The 15342-nt window shown below is 38.2% G+C and overlaps 1 protein-coding gene across 11 annotated transcripts in view; it reads left to right on the top strand.

Annotated features, from left to right (window-relative positions):
- Positions 1-15342, top strand: part of LOC108425729 (R3H domain-containing protein 1) — a 71269-nt gene that overhangs the window by 54368 nt on the left and 1559 nt on the right. For all 11 annotated transcript variants that reach the window (XM_037534618.1, XM_037534615.1, XM_037534616.1 and 8 more), the window contains 8 exons: positions 69-186; positions 6278-6432; positions 6619-6770; positions 7991-8094; positions 10112-10290; positions 11052-11196; positions 11321-11433; positions 14384-14468. In XM_037534618.1, coding sequence (XP_037390515.1) covers positions 69-186; positions 6278-6432; positions 6619-6770; positions 7991-8094; positions 10112-10290; positions 11052-11196; positions 11321-11433; positions 14384-14468 — 1051 coding nt within the window. The remainder of the gene's footprint in view (positions 1-68; positions 187-6277; positions 6433-6618; positions 6771-7990; positions 8095-10111; positions 10291-11051; positions 11197-11320; positions 11434-14383; positions 14469-15342) is intronic.

The following is a 15342-nucleotide window of genomic DNA, read 5'->3' as shown; positions in this document are numbered from 1 at the left end:
TTGTTGTTGTTTTGTCTTTTTTTTTTGTTTGTTTTTTTCCTGATCCTTAATGTGCACGTGTGTTGCAGATGTCAGCATGCTACTGTGCTCCTGGTCAGTATTCCCACTCTAACCAGCACTACAGACCAGTTACACCAGTACACTACAGCACCCCCCAGAGCCAACCGGTACCACCCCAACAAACAGGTACACTCGCTGTAACTCTGTCATGTCTTTTGTGGGCTCCCTATTCTTCTCACTTGGCTCTCTCTCTCGCGCGCTCTCTCTCTCGCGCTCTCTCTCTCTCTCTCTCTCGCTCTCGCTCTCTCTCTCTCTCTCTCTCTCGCTCGCTCTCTCTCTCTCTCTCTCTCTCTCTCTCTCTCTCTCTCTCTCTCTCTCTCTCTCTCTCCCCCTCTCCTTCTCCCTCGCTCTCTCGCCCCCCCCTCTCTCCCGCCTCCCTCTCCCCCTCTCTCTCTGCCCACCCCCCCCACCCCCTCCCTCCAGGCTTACTGCTGATATGCTTGTGTGCATGTCAGCAGTTTGAGTCTCCTCTCCCTGCTCATAAAGGAGTTTTGCTGCTCTCTGCACTGTTTGTGTTTTATGGCCTCTGGGATTCTAAGACTGGTGTGTGTGGTGATCTATTGACTGGCAAGATGCAGATATGGCTATTTCTGCAGATTTGTGTGGTGGCATGATAATCCTAATTCCACGTTTGTTTGGAAAAGCATTGTTTCTAATTGTCTAGATTCTGTTCTAATACAATAGCTAGAGTTATGTTGACTACACATGCATTTTACACACAAGAAAATGAAAATGTGGTTTTAAAAAAACGCAGGTTTTCTGCCACAAATGACTGACTTAATGTGTGTAGGTTATTTTTTTTATTATTCCTTTGTCTTCCACTGCCTACTCATAAGACTGACGCAAAAAGGCAGTAAATTCAGGTTTGTTCATGTTAATTCTTAGGTTTAATCTAGGCAGGTTTCTGTCCAAGGGGGTTATGCAATTTAACAGTATTAGTTTTTTAGTTAACATTTTAATAAGTTTCTACATTAATTAAGGTTCCAGTCATATGTCATTTTCTAGAATTTTCTTAAAGAAAGGTTCTCTACTCTGCCTTAGTACAACTATGCTGTTGTTTGCTTTGCTGTTTGTTGTTGGAGAGGAAAATTCTGTCACATAACATGGAATTTATTTTAAAAATTATTTTGCCCGTCCTGAAATTCACACTGGTGTTTCGCAGCATTTCAACAGTTTATCTATGAAAGCTGAAAAGTTTTGTCTGTATTTGTTTCCAGTAATTTCAGTTTCCATCAAAAACATTGTTGAAAATCATTTAAAAGGGGAACACCTGTGTAATTCAGTGGTTGAGTAAAGTCATTCAAAGTGGTTTGATGTGAAATGGTGTATTGTAGAGAAATGTAAAGACTTCTTCACAGGGCTGATAATAGGAACCAGGGTTTCAGGGAGCACTAAAATAAGTGACGTGATATCTACAACACAAATATAGTCATTTTTATTGACTGTCCAAACTGACCAGTGAACCTACATATGTCTGAGTTTTTGTATGTAATGTTGATGAAGGTAAAGCAATGCTACATCTGTAGAAATCAGTTATTTGGGTACTTTCTTTACCTTCGAATACCCTGCATGTACCCCTCCACCACAAAAGCGCTGTAAAAACACCTGTTTTATTTTTTTAATTCCGGAAAGTATTCTTAATTACTTTGTTTACATTTTAAACAAATACATTGTACGGAAGTAACAAAGCGTTTTTGGATAAAACTTGCCGGATGGAAACCTGCCTAATGTAGTATCAGTTTGTTGTTTACTGCCCCTGATGATTCATTATTTGGTGGATGAGTGCACGCTGATAGGCTGGGTTGTGGGCTGATGATTCAGTGTGTGTGGTGATTCCGGGCGGTAGGATACGGGGCCGTGGCACTGTCTGAGAGGCCGTACGATTCTCACAGTGAACCGGTCTCTTTTCCCACCCCTCACTCCTCTGCTGCTGACCCTGACATCTGACCTTTCACCTCTCCACTTATTATGTCTCAGATAACAATCGAGTAAATGCGTTTTTGATGTGTTTTGTTGTGCTTCTTAGCCAGTGTTTGTTTAAACTGGTTAAAGCTTGCTTTTGTTTACTGTCCTTGAGAAATGGGTGCGAAAGTCGATTAATTGATCAGTTTAAATGGATGCAGAAGTCAAGTGGACATGGTTAAAATAAAATTTGAGATTATATGTGTGTATGTATACACGCAATTTTCAGGAGTAGAAATAATTGTGTATCATTAGCATAGCTTTGAAAATTGACTTCATGTTGCTGATGACATTACAAATGCAAAGGCCCATCAGTGCATCAGTACTGAGCCTGAGGTCATTTCACAATACAGACCATTGTCTCTGTACAGTAGTTGTAATGACAGGCTGACTGGAATTTCTCAAATTATTTCATACCAGACGCATGTAATAAGGCATTTAATTAAAAAAAGTTGAGAACGTCCTTGCATGTTATACCAGTATCTCGATATGGCCTGTTCTACCAAAGTAGCTTGAACTGCGCCCTCACAGCAAAAACATTTTTTTAGATTTATATTACATTATATACCTTATATTACCTTATATTTAGAATTAAAATGATTAAGAATAAGAGTTATGGTCTATGTCAGCCTAACCTATTCAGAAGTGGGTGTCCCAAACCCTAATTCCTAATTAAAATTCAAGGGTCAATGAAGTTGAAACATTTCATTTATTGTGAGTTTAATGTTTTAATTATACTTGTTTGAAAAAATGCTGTCCCACATTTTCTTTAAGAATTACTACCAAATTATTACCCACTTTTTAAAGTAAACTTATTTTGTGTGTACAACTGTTCAACGCTGTGTTTGTTGCTCATGTACTGTCTGCTGTGTTTAGGTTATGCTCAAGATTAGGCAAAATTGTTTTGATGGGGTTATAAATGTTTTGGTAGTGACAAAATGGAATGTTCAGTCATTTTTTTCCCCATTTATAGCAAAACGATTTTTGTCTGAAGCCCAAGTCAATTTAAAGTCAGAAATGTGTTTTGAAATCTGGCTTTGAAACAGTTAAGCAGAGGGATCCATATGTCTTTGATGTTCTACGCAGTTTCAGCAATGAAATAGACTGTGGCATAAGAATCAGCCAGACTGCGAGTTGGCTGTAGAATAGGGGACTGTTTAGCACTCACTTGAATAAAGAAATGAAGTGAGGTGAAGGGCATCCACTCTGAAAATCAATATGAACAACAGTGATTAGAACACAGAGTCCGCGCTGGTCTGTGTTAGGTGCTTCTCGACCCTTAGCCGCTGTAAAACAAAGCACACACCTTGTCCACAATGTCACTGAAAGACTCCCATTTCCATACAGCGCGTGGGTGTGTGTTGGTGTGAACTCATGCGTGTGTGTGGCGTATTGCACTGAATAGAGAGGCTTTTATTCACTTGATGTGTGTCCTGAAAGAGCAAGTAAAAATAGCTGCCCTCTCTCGCTCGCTCTCTCTCACTCTCTCTCGCTCTCGCACTTTCTCTGATGGAGCTAGCGGTAGGTCAGTTAGTTTCTTTCATGCATCTCTCTCTCTTTCTCTCTCCTCTCCCGCTGCCGAATTGATTGCAGCCGGCCGCTACAAAGGAGCCGGGCAGACAGGAAAATGGCCAGGCGGGCAAGCGTTCAAAACAGCTGTCTGCTCTCTGCCGGCCTAAACACCCTCCTTACTGACCTTGCCATGGACTCCGCCAAATGCACACAAGCAGTTAGAAAGGAGAGAGAAGGAGGGTTAAAGTATAGAGGAGTAAAAATGCATCAGTGCATTCGGACACGTGGGTCTGAAGGTGATGATTCAACTGCATTCGTTTTTGGAACTCATCAATTACAGTGTTCAGTAACGTTTACACTTAATACAATCCTGAACAAAAGATGCAAACAACTTCTAGGACTGAACTTTGGAGGTCTGGAAAATATGTCCTGCAAAGAATGTAAGTTGTAGACTAAACACAGAAAAACTTCTATTTACTCTTCTGCTACATTTTTTTTACCTATTTGGCTGGAATTACATATATGAAAGAGTGGTCTCTGACTTTTACACAGTACTTTACATTACTGTTTCTGTCAGGCTTGATTTCTTACTGTAAAGTCTCCAGTGGAAGACTTAAGATATCGCTGTTGTCGGAACAAAACCTCGTGTCTTCACAATAAAAATTTTACAGGGGAGGAAATAAATTCCTCCTTTACTTTTAATGTGAGTCAATGGAACCAGATTTTTTTCCCCAAGAGTAATTTAGAGTAGATGGTAAATTGTTTCTTATGTTCAAGTTTGAGTTATTGTTACATTGGCGTATTCTGTATTTTATTCGTGTTTTTTTGTTTGTCAATAATTCTAAATCGGACCAAAGTAATCTAAATGAGTCATTCAGTTTGCGATTCCATGATGCAGTGAATCATTTCCTAACTGAAGCGATTTTCGCCCGTAGTAAGCAGAGAGGGAGAAAGTGATGGTGAAGGAGAAAAAGAAGCTTAGCCTCTGGGAGAAGACGCACCATAGATTTGAGTATATGGGGGACTGTATCAAGCTGGAGAGCAGAAAGGAAAGATGAGTGCGATGGATAGAGAGCAGCTTAGCATCAACTATTAAACATGGATTTGAAGCAAGGGCTTCCAGCCTGACCTTCTGTGACCTTTTCTGCTTGTGTGTTGAGAGCGCAAATCAATGTTTCTTTCTTTGGGGTGCGTCCCACACGCACAGCAGCCTAAGCTTTTCTGCTGCAGTGCTGTACTGGTGGAAGACCACCAGAGTGCACTAGCAGTAGATAATTACATTTATTGCTTTGCTTGCTTGCTCATACTGTTAATAACTATTCAGATAAGGGTTCTTGTAGTTTGGTTAGTCTGGACCACCGCTAATAACTGGCTCATGTGTGGAACAGCGCTTACTTTTATAGCTATTACGTTTGAGATGTTACACTGTGCAATTTATTTTGACAGCAAGTTGGTGGAGAATTGATTGTTTAATGCAACAACACCTATTTGCCTTTTCTTTATTTTACTTTGATCTCAACCACGTTGGTTTCATTGAGATTGAGTTTGGTTTGTGTGGAATTATCTTGCTTACTTCTTACAGACTTGAGTTTAAGTTATAAGCAGGAGAATTATTCATTTAAAAAAATAATAACTTACATAATGGGGTTGGACGGTATGATGATGACGTTATGACATTATAATAATAATAAATACATTGATTATATAATCTTGATATTGTCAAGAACGCTTAAAGAACACTGAATGAATGTATGTTTCATTACAAATAGAGGATGAATAAACCTGTGTAATTGAATATAGTGCAGTGCAATCATGTGAATCAGTGAATGAAAATCCTTGAGCTCACACTTTGAGACTTTTTCCTCTGCTCCAGTTCATCAAAGCTCAGAAAAAAACAAATTAGTTTAAAAAAAAAAAAAAAAAGTTAAGCATCAAAATGAACATTCTTGACCAAAACTGGAATTTGGGTTGTGCTCAACCAAAAACCCAAACAAATGGTTCGTTTAGATATATTATTTACTGTTTTATATTGCTTTTGAGTTAACGTAATGTTGATGATAAAGGTATTAATTGTCATGTTTGGAAAGAGAACTATAGGAGTAACTGTGCTAGGTTTAAACAGCTTGCAGTCTAAAGTTTCTGCAGCAGGGGGCACTATTAGCCCAAATGGCACTATAGTGTCGGTCACTTAGAGACGACAGCTGTCTTCTCTAAATGGCCAACGTTAAAGTGGCTTGTGTGCTAATGAAGCTCAGCAGGATCTACAAATACATTTGCGTGTGGTAACAACTTTCGAAACCAGACATAATAAAGTTTATTGCCTAATGATGTTCAGTTACACAGAATTATTTGTGATTTCTGTTAAAGAAGTTTAAGATAATACTGAACGCAGTATGAGCCATGAGTTCCACTGTTGATTGGATGCTGCTCAGACTGTTTGTACACGAAGAAAAAATGTGTTTTTAATCATGAATCGTTGATCTTTTTCATCATATATGTCATGTATAACATTTTGTTAGCTGTTAGATGTTTACATTTCATTGTAGACCATATATAATCTGCATCCTTGTTAAATATCTTGATGAATATCGTGTACCATGAAAGGTATCTTGATGTGATATTTTTTGTCACCCAGCCCTACTTTATAGTGGTATTTTCTCCATAGTGCTTGGCTGATTTTAATTGTAGTGTTCTTGTATCTTTTATGGATTGCTTTGGTCTGACATTTGTGTGTGCTTTCCAGGTTACCAGGCTGTCATGCCCAGTCAACCACCAAGCTACCAGAGCATGATGGGGTTGCAACAGCCTCAGAGCCAGTCGCTGGTCGGCAGCCAGGCTGGGATGGCCAGTCAGATTCAGGGTGTTATGGTGCAGTACCCACCCGTCCAACCCTATCAAGTGGGTGCTTTGTCTTGTGCTGAAAATCTATATTGTTTGCTTGTGATCTAATTTACCGGTGCTGAATTGACAAATGACAGCAATTGAAGTCTGAAAAAGAGGTTTATTTCTAGGATTATGCCCAGAAAGAGTGTGGTGGGGTGTTGAGGTAGAACGATTATGCATTTTGTATATTTGTATGTCCAGGTGTCTGTGCCACAGGGGTCTCAGAGTGTTCCTCAGCCAGCCTATCAGCAGCAGATTGTCCTGCAGGGACAGACCAATCAGGCGCCAGTTCCTTCTGCCAGCATGCAGGTTTACTACAGCGTCCTGCCCCCAGGGCAGCACTCCACTGTTAGGTAACACACAGTACTCCTATTTAAGCTTATATACACACTTACACACTTTCAGGGATACATTTGTGGTTATTAAATGTGTTGAGATTTGTCGTTGGTTTTGCAAACATTTACATTAGGACATGCAAATGAGATTTAAATATGCATACATTTGCATATTAAAAGAACTAAAATCAAGCCTTAAAATAAATATATATACACAGAAATGTTTTTTTTCCTCACTTGAAAGCTCATTGTTTTATTGTTTAATCAAGAAAACACACTGCACTGTTACTGTAAAGTATTTGTTATTTTGTTGTACAAAATATAGCCTAAATCCAGCAATGCACAATACATTTTGGAAATCCTTCTGAATATAGCTAGGAATGAATTCATGAATACATGTATTCTAGAAACTGATATTTTTGGTTCTGAATGCAAAGAAAAGCTGATTTTGAGAAACATGAATTAAAAATGGGCGAAATGTCAGAGAATGACCTGTAACCAACTTAGTATTCTGTGATTTCATTGTTAACCGATAAACCTAAAATCAGACACAACCAAGGAAAACATCACACAGCAGTGCATTTTATATAAACGAGGCTTTAGGCTTTACTGAATGGAAAAAAAACCGCAGACTGATGCAACAGTGACATGATGGTGTTGTAGTGAAGTCTACTTACTTACGTTTACTACATATTAGCCACAACATGAATAGAAAGATGAATTTTCAGGAATCACAGAAGCATTGGTCAAATATTTGTGTATTTGTGAGTGAATGGCTTGTAATGTTATCATTAACATCCGTTACACTCTTGTTAGATTTTTCAGGACATTTTTTTATTATATCACATGACTTGATTAAAAACACTTATATTTCTGTTTAATTTTGATTACAGTTTAGGAGAAGACATTTATAGATGCAGTTTCTCCAAAAATCTGAAAAAAAAAGGTGATGCGGCCAAAGATGTTTCAGCCTGTAGTGTCTTGCCTTTATATATGACTGACATTTACTCAAGCAGCCGTGTTTGATTAATGACCTCCAGAGTTTGCAGTAGCTTTCACAACACATCCCTTATTACACATTTTTTAAGGATTTGTAAGGGAGACGTGTTGCTGCAGAAGTGCTTTAGTGCATTTCATCCATTTATCCATCAGTAATCAACCACTCTTAAATCTTACAATCCCCTCTGCAGTTCTTTGCTCTTGATTTTTCCCTGTGTTTTTTTTTTTTTTTTTAAAAGCTCGACTGTGGGCTTTCTGCCTTCACTGGGCTCAGAGCAGATGCAGTTCCCCAGGGCCTCCTCCCCCTGCGGCTCTCAGCCAATGCCAGGCCAGCAGTGTGCAGGTACTACACCTTTTTCCAGCCAGTTCCCAGCTAGCAAACCTCAAAGCAGCCAATGAAACAATAAAGAAAGGTTACAGTGAAACTGCAGCTCTCAGAACGTTTGGGAATTACACACTTAAAGGCTGTAATCAGCAAACTGCTTAAATAGCAGGTGCATGAAGGAGCAAAAATGCCTTTTAGGCACTTTCTCTTAGGCACTCTTCTCTAGCATTTTAGTTATTTCTGATAGAGATGTATTTTGATGCCTAAAGGTTAAGTCCACTGGTTTTTCAGCATTTCTGCAAAATTCATAATAATCACAGAGATGCAAACAGACATTCAGAGCAGTTTAATATGAAAGGGGTCATTGTTGAAAAGCTTACTGACAATATCTTTGCAGTAATGGTGATGGGTAGCAGGGGTTGTAGTGTCTACAACGCAAATATAGTGATTTTATTTATTGTCCACTTAACTATCAATCTGTGAGTTCTGAGTTTAAAAATATGTTTGGGTGCTTTTTCGCTTTACCACCCCCTGCAAGTACCGGTTTGTCAAGAAAGGCTTGTCAATAAATATATCAAAGACAAAAATCTTAAAACTATCATGAAACAGTGTCTCTGGCATTGCTGTGTATTCATAAGCATTTAATGCAATAACGTAAATTTAGCCTTATATTTAGCATTAAACCTTTCAGACATCAGGTTCCTGTCACCAACACTGCCTACAATTCTGAGAGTCTAAGCTGTTCTTGACTGGAACGTTTCATATCAAACCACCTTACTTGGCTTTTGTTTACATCTAAATGGTTTTGTCATGCAGAAATTTTGGAAAATTGGTGGAATTCCCCTTTAAAGAAGCATTTGCAACAAATGCTACATTATGTATGGTCTTCTAGTGCTATGTATAATTTTAATAACAGCTAATGCAAATTTAATGTTCTTTCCTTGGAATTGGTTTATTTTATGGAAAAAGGATGTGATTTATTAATGTATCTCATTAAATGTTGTTTACATTGTCATTGTGGAAAGCCCTTTAAAAGCTTATTAAGAAATTGCTTGCAGCTGAGCAGATCTTAGTAATGAATGGAAACTGCAAGGATACTGAATATTGAAGGAAAGCTTGCGCATTTTTAATAAACAGCTCTAAAACACAGCGAGTATCAGGTTCTAATAGTTATAAAGTAGAAAGTGTTTTTCAAGAGACCAGCGCCAGGGCTACTCTCACTTTGACCTTTCGCTGTTAAATAAACAGCCTTAATTGGAGTGTTCTGTGCATTTTGGGGTGGGGAGTAGCTGTGGGAAGTGGGGGGTTTGAGGTTGGGATGCGGGGTGGGGGGGTATGGGCACGCATGCGCCGGCTTTGTTCAAGCAGCACTTTAATTGGGCACCGATGCTGTCCCGTCCTTGCAGATGACCTGCTTTGAGAGCGTGTGTGTGTGTGTTTTCTCATCAATCATTCCAGCCAGCCCTTCCTGTCCTTGCCAGTAAAGAACTAATGTGTCAATATTGCATTAACTTTGCAAACATTAGATTTAATTAGCTGTTAATTCTGTATTACAGTTGTAGGCTGTTACAGGTTAAAAGTGTCCTTAATTAAATCAAGCTATATGGATGAGAGCTTGTTTATCGCTTTTTCTTTTTGTTTATTTATAATGAGCCTTTTTTTTTAATTAATTTGAATAATAATCTGACTTTGAATGGAATGTGCACTGCCTGTGGATGCAGTACTGTTCTAGTCATCATGTTTTTTAAAAAAAAAATAAATAGCAGTGAAAAGCAAACTGAAAAGATTATTTGCTCATCATAATTACCTCTATAGGCCAGTGTTTGCCTTGCATAAAAAATAGCCTTTGGTCATTTGGTGCTACCTGACATAAAACAACATACGCTTGAGTGGAATGAAATGTAAATATTTTTACTGATTAATGGTCATTAAATTGCAAATAAACAGGTATATAAATATCACTCACTCTGTTTCACGTGAATGATATAAAGGGTTAGGATTTAATATCAGTTGATAGACAATAACTCTTTTCTAGGTGTGCCTCCACCGCCCCCCAGTGGTGGCATGCTGATGATGCAATTAAGTGTCCCTCCCAGCCAGCAGCCCCGTGCTCCGTCCCCCGCCCAGTGGAAGCACAACAAATATTACAGCCTAGACCACCAGCACCACCACGGTCCCAAACCAGGCGAGCTCGCCCCACTCGATGCCTCTCAGGTACGCCAGTCCAGCCCTGTGTTTTTTGATTAGGTTTGGTTAAAGAAATGGGGTGGCAAAAAATCTAATAGTAAACTTACTGAACTTTCTACTTACCCTGGATGTAGCTGATAAGCTAAGACATGTTTGGTGTCCAAGTTTTGCTTCTTTAGTTTGGTGCTGGAGCTAGCTTTAATAATAAACACTAGAAGTTAAGTCACCCTAATATTTTCTGTAAATATATCAGCAAAACATCTCAACCAACTCAGAAGGCATCCAGCTCTTTGTTAAGGCTCCAAAGGTGTGGTTTAGAGTACAGTATAACCTACTGTGCACTATATATATATATATATATATATACATATATATATATATATATATATATATATATATATACACACACTTATACTTTACAGTGTAGGGGAACACTGGGGCCAGATGTTTTGGGCAAATTAAGATTACAGTCATTTTTCTTAGGTGTATTTAAGGAAGAGAGTTTGGTGACTGTTGATTTAGTATTTGTTAGCAGCTTCAGCCTCTTGGCTCCAGTTCTAAACTAAATTTGGACACCAACCATAACTTGGCTGATTGACTACATCTGGGGTAAGTGGAACATTATTTGAATAAGATTTTTTCACCAAACCATTCCTTTAAGAACGTGTTTTAGGATCTCAGCTTCTCACTTTTTGGGTTTGTCAGGATTCATAGCACTGAAATATGCTTTTTTCTTTCGCACAACACTGCAAACTTCAAATTTCTCCCCTTTTTTCCCCTTTCTCCAGAGTAGTCCTCAGCTGGCTAGCCCCTCCCCATCCCCTGCTCATTCTCCCACTCCAGCTCACCTAGCCAATCTAAAGGGAATCCGTCATGGCCTTGCCCCCCTTCCCATCATGCATCAGTTTTCTCGTCCTTTCCTTCCAGGCCAAGGTGAGTGTTTTGCCTTATATCTGTGTGTGTGTGTGCATGTGCAGATTTGTACGTTGTTATTATTACTGTTCAATAAACCATTATGTAAGGAATGTCATTACATATTGTAATTGTGTTTCTACAGGTGATGGCAGGTATCCTCTGCTTGGACAGCCTCTTCAGTACAACCCTCCCATCAGACCTCCACTAATACACGGCTCTCATATGGTCAATCATCACCACCACCATCACCACCAGGTTAAACACATATACAAAATGTACACACCCACACGCCCTACCATTTTACATCTGCTAATGAATGATTTATGTGGCCGAACACCGGATTAAACAAAGGATAAACAATGAAAAAAGATAGATAATTTCTTATAATCGTGACTAGCTCCAGATTAAACACATTCACACACTCCCATTTTACGTCTAACATGATGTCACATGTTTAATCATCACCTCACTTTATACACAGTTCTGTCAAATCTTTGCCAAGTGTCATTAGCTCTATTCGGACAGGATTAATCTATCAGGGGGAAATCTGAAACATCATTTTTAGCAGGGGTGCTGGATAAATCATATTTTTATTATTTTCGCAATATGAGTTTCTGTGATAAGAGCTGCGATGGCGGAACAGATATACACAGCACCAGAAAGACGTCATGCGAAATCATGGGAATAACTGCCTTGGATTACCAACAATTCTCTGTCATTTCTGCCAGAGAATTAGTTTAGTTGAATGCTTTGGAAAAAGTGATGGCTGAATACTGAACAAATTCCATTACAATACATGAAAAGTAACATTCAGAATACATTTCTATTGAAAAGGCACATGGGAAAAGTGCTGCCTTTATGATTTTTTTTAATTCACAATGTTCCTGTATGTTACTGCTTGACAGTTGTCTTCATTTAATAATTCTGTCAGTATGTTTTGTTAAATGTTAAATTCTTAAATTATTTTGGCTCTGATCACCTGGTTCAGTCCACCGTTGCTCCCGTAATCCCACTGCCATCTCATGAGCTAAGCAAACAGTTCAACGGACGGTCTCGCTATAGTAAGACTGAGACGTGGGCAGCTGTATGATTATGTTAATGACATGTTTGTAATATGCCCGGTAAGAGTAATACTGAGAGTAATAACTCAATCATCACATTGATTTATCAGTCTACTCAGGCTTTAGCAGAGCTCAGTAACGCTGAGATTAATAACTGATCACATTGATTTATCACTCTACTCAGGCTTTAGCAGAGCTCAGTAACGCTGAGATTAATAACTGATCACATTGATTTATCAGTCTACTCAGGCTTTAGCAGAGCTCAGTAACACTGAGATTAATGACTGATCATCACATTGATTTATCAGTCTTCTCAGGCTTTAGCAGAGCTCAGTAACACTGAGATTAATAACTGATCACATTGATTTATCAGTCTACTCAGGCTTTAGCAGAGCTCAGTAACACTGAGATTAATAACTGATCACATTGATTTATCAGTCTACTCAGGCTTTAGCAGAGCTCAGTAACGCTGAGATTAATAACTGATCATCACATTGATTTATCAGTCTACTCAGGCTTTAGCAGAGCTCAGTAACACTGAGATTAATAACTGATCATCACATTGATTTATCAGTCTACTCAGGCTTTAGCAGAGCTCAGTAACACTGAGATTAATAACTGATCACATTGATTTATCAGTCTACTCAGGCTTTAGCAGAGCTCAGTAACACTGAGATTAATAACTGATCATCACATTGATTTATCAGTCTACTCAGGCTTTAGCAGAGCTCAGTAACACAGATTAATAACTGATCACATTGATTTATCACTCTACTCAGGCTTTAGCAGAGCTCAGTAACACAGATTAATAACTGATCACATTGATTTATCAGTCTACTCAGGCTTTAGCAGAGCTCAGTAACACTGAGATTAATAACTGATCACATTGATTTATCAGTCTACTCAGGCTTTAGCAGAGCTCAGTGACACTGAGATTAATAACTGATCATCACATTGATTTATCAGTCTACTCAGGCTTTAGCAGAGCTCAGTAACACTGAGATTAATAACTGATCACAGTGATTTATCAGTCTACTCAGGCTTTAGCAGAGCTCAGTAACACTGAGATTAATAACTGATCATCACTTTGATTTATCAGTCTACTCAGGCTTTAGCAGAGCTCAGTAACACTGAGATTAATGACTGATCATCACTTTGATTTATCAGTCTACTCAGGCTTTAGCAGAGCTCAGTAACGCTGAGATTAATAACTGATCACATTGATTTATCAGTCTACTCAGGCTTTAGCAGAGCTCAGTAACACTGAGATTAATAACTGATCACAGTGATTTATCAGTCTACTCAGGCTTTAGCAGAGCTCAGTAACACTGAGATTAATAACTGATCATCACTTTGATTTATCAGTCTACTCAGGCTTTAGCAGAGCTCAGTAACGCTGAGATTAATAACTGATCACATTGATTTATCAGTCTACTCAGGCTTTAGCAGAGCTCAGTAACACTGAGATTAATAACTGATCATCACTTTGATTTATCAGTCTACTCAGGCTTTATACACTGTGTGCTGATTTTAAAATTGTTAATAAACCAGATGGTAAAGATGGTATATATTTTAAGTGTTAAGTATTCTAAAAGTATTCTGTTAAAATATACAAAGTAACAACATTCTGAATTCTGCTTTTAAAAAAATGGACCTTGGGCTAAATACATTTCTGTATAAGCGACCTTGGGTTTGTGAAAGGCGCTATATAAATTTTATTTATTATTATTATTATTATTATTATTATTATTATTATTATTATTATTATTATTATTCTCAGTACTTGTATTTTGTTGCATCCCAACTCTTTCTGCAGCTTACATACTGTAGTAATTTCACCACAATTGTTTTATATAAACTGTTATTTATTATCAGCGTTTGTCACGTTTTTTCGCTTCCTAGCCCAGTATGTCCTGAATTTCCATTTCAGTTAAGGGTTTTCGTTTCGAGGGTGACATGAATATAAAATAATGCTTTATACCTATAACTTATAATTGCCTCTTTAGTCCGTCCGAATAGGGCTGTTGCCCACCATTGCCAACATCATACTACACTAAGATTTGACTGTTTTATCACTCAGGCACTACACAGGTATGCATACTTTCCACATACAGATTCTCTAACGCTTCTTTGCCCTTTCCCAGGTTTCTATGGGTATCCGTCATGGGGGACGTGGCCGGAGACCCACAAAGAAATCGCTGTCAACTGATACGAGTCCAGGAGAGATAGGTAATAAAAACGCACACACATCAATCAGGGGTGTAAAAAGAACAGAAACATTGTACTTCAGTGAAAGTGTGGGTACTGTTTAAAAAGTACATTTATTAACACACAAATTTGAATGAGCAGTGCAGCCCATCAATGTGCGGTGGCCACTAACAGGCATAATTCAGTTTTGCACCAAGATGAATTAGCACTGGCCTGAATTTGATTGGATGTTTTAAGAAATAAAAGAAAAATAAATAAATAAATGTGTGGAAATTTGACTGATTTTAAAGAAGTCGGTGTGCTAAAGTTGCTCTCAGAACTGTTAAATGAAAACGTTTTCCTCTTGGAAATGGGAGTACAAGTACTAACTTTTATCATAAGTAAATACAAATCTTCCAGAATAAAACTTGGGTACAAGTATTTTTTAACCTGATGCCCATAGATATGTACATATATACACACACTTATTTCGAATTTGTATTATTAGTACTAATATATTATTTTTAAGCAGTAGAACATGAGAAGAAGTGGTCGAAGCCCAGTGTTGTAGATCACAGCTGCAATGTTATTCGCTGTAATGCTGTCGTGAGTTCAGTTTTCCCAACTTTTGCCACTGGTGTTTTTTTCTGAAACATGAAGTCTAGGGATACTCCTGCTTGTATCAAAACCCAAATTTCAAGCAAATGATGCTTTTTGAAACATTGGCATGTTTTGAAAACACTTGTAGGATGATGTAGTGGCTAAGCGACCCTGTCATCATGGCAACATTTACATTGCTGCATGCCAATTCTGATATAAAGTGTGGAACAACGGTTTTACATGTAGCAGTAGAGGCAATAAGAGGTTTAAAATTGGATGAAAATCTGCTGTGTCACACTTGAGAACGAATGAGCTG

This window comes from Pygocentrus nattereri, chromosome 25 (genome assembly GCF_015220715.1).
Source record: "Pygocentrus nattereri isolate fPygNat1 chromosome 25, fPygNat1.pri, whole genome shotgun sequence".
NCBI lineage: Eukaryota > Metazoa > Chordata > Actinopteri > Characiformes > Serrasalmidae > Pygocentrus > Pygocentrus nattereri.
This window is presented reverse-complemented; position numbering and strand designations above follow the sequence as displayed.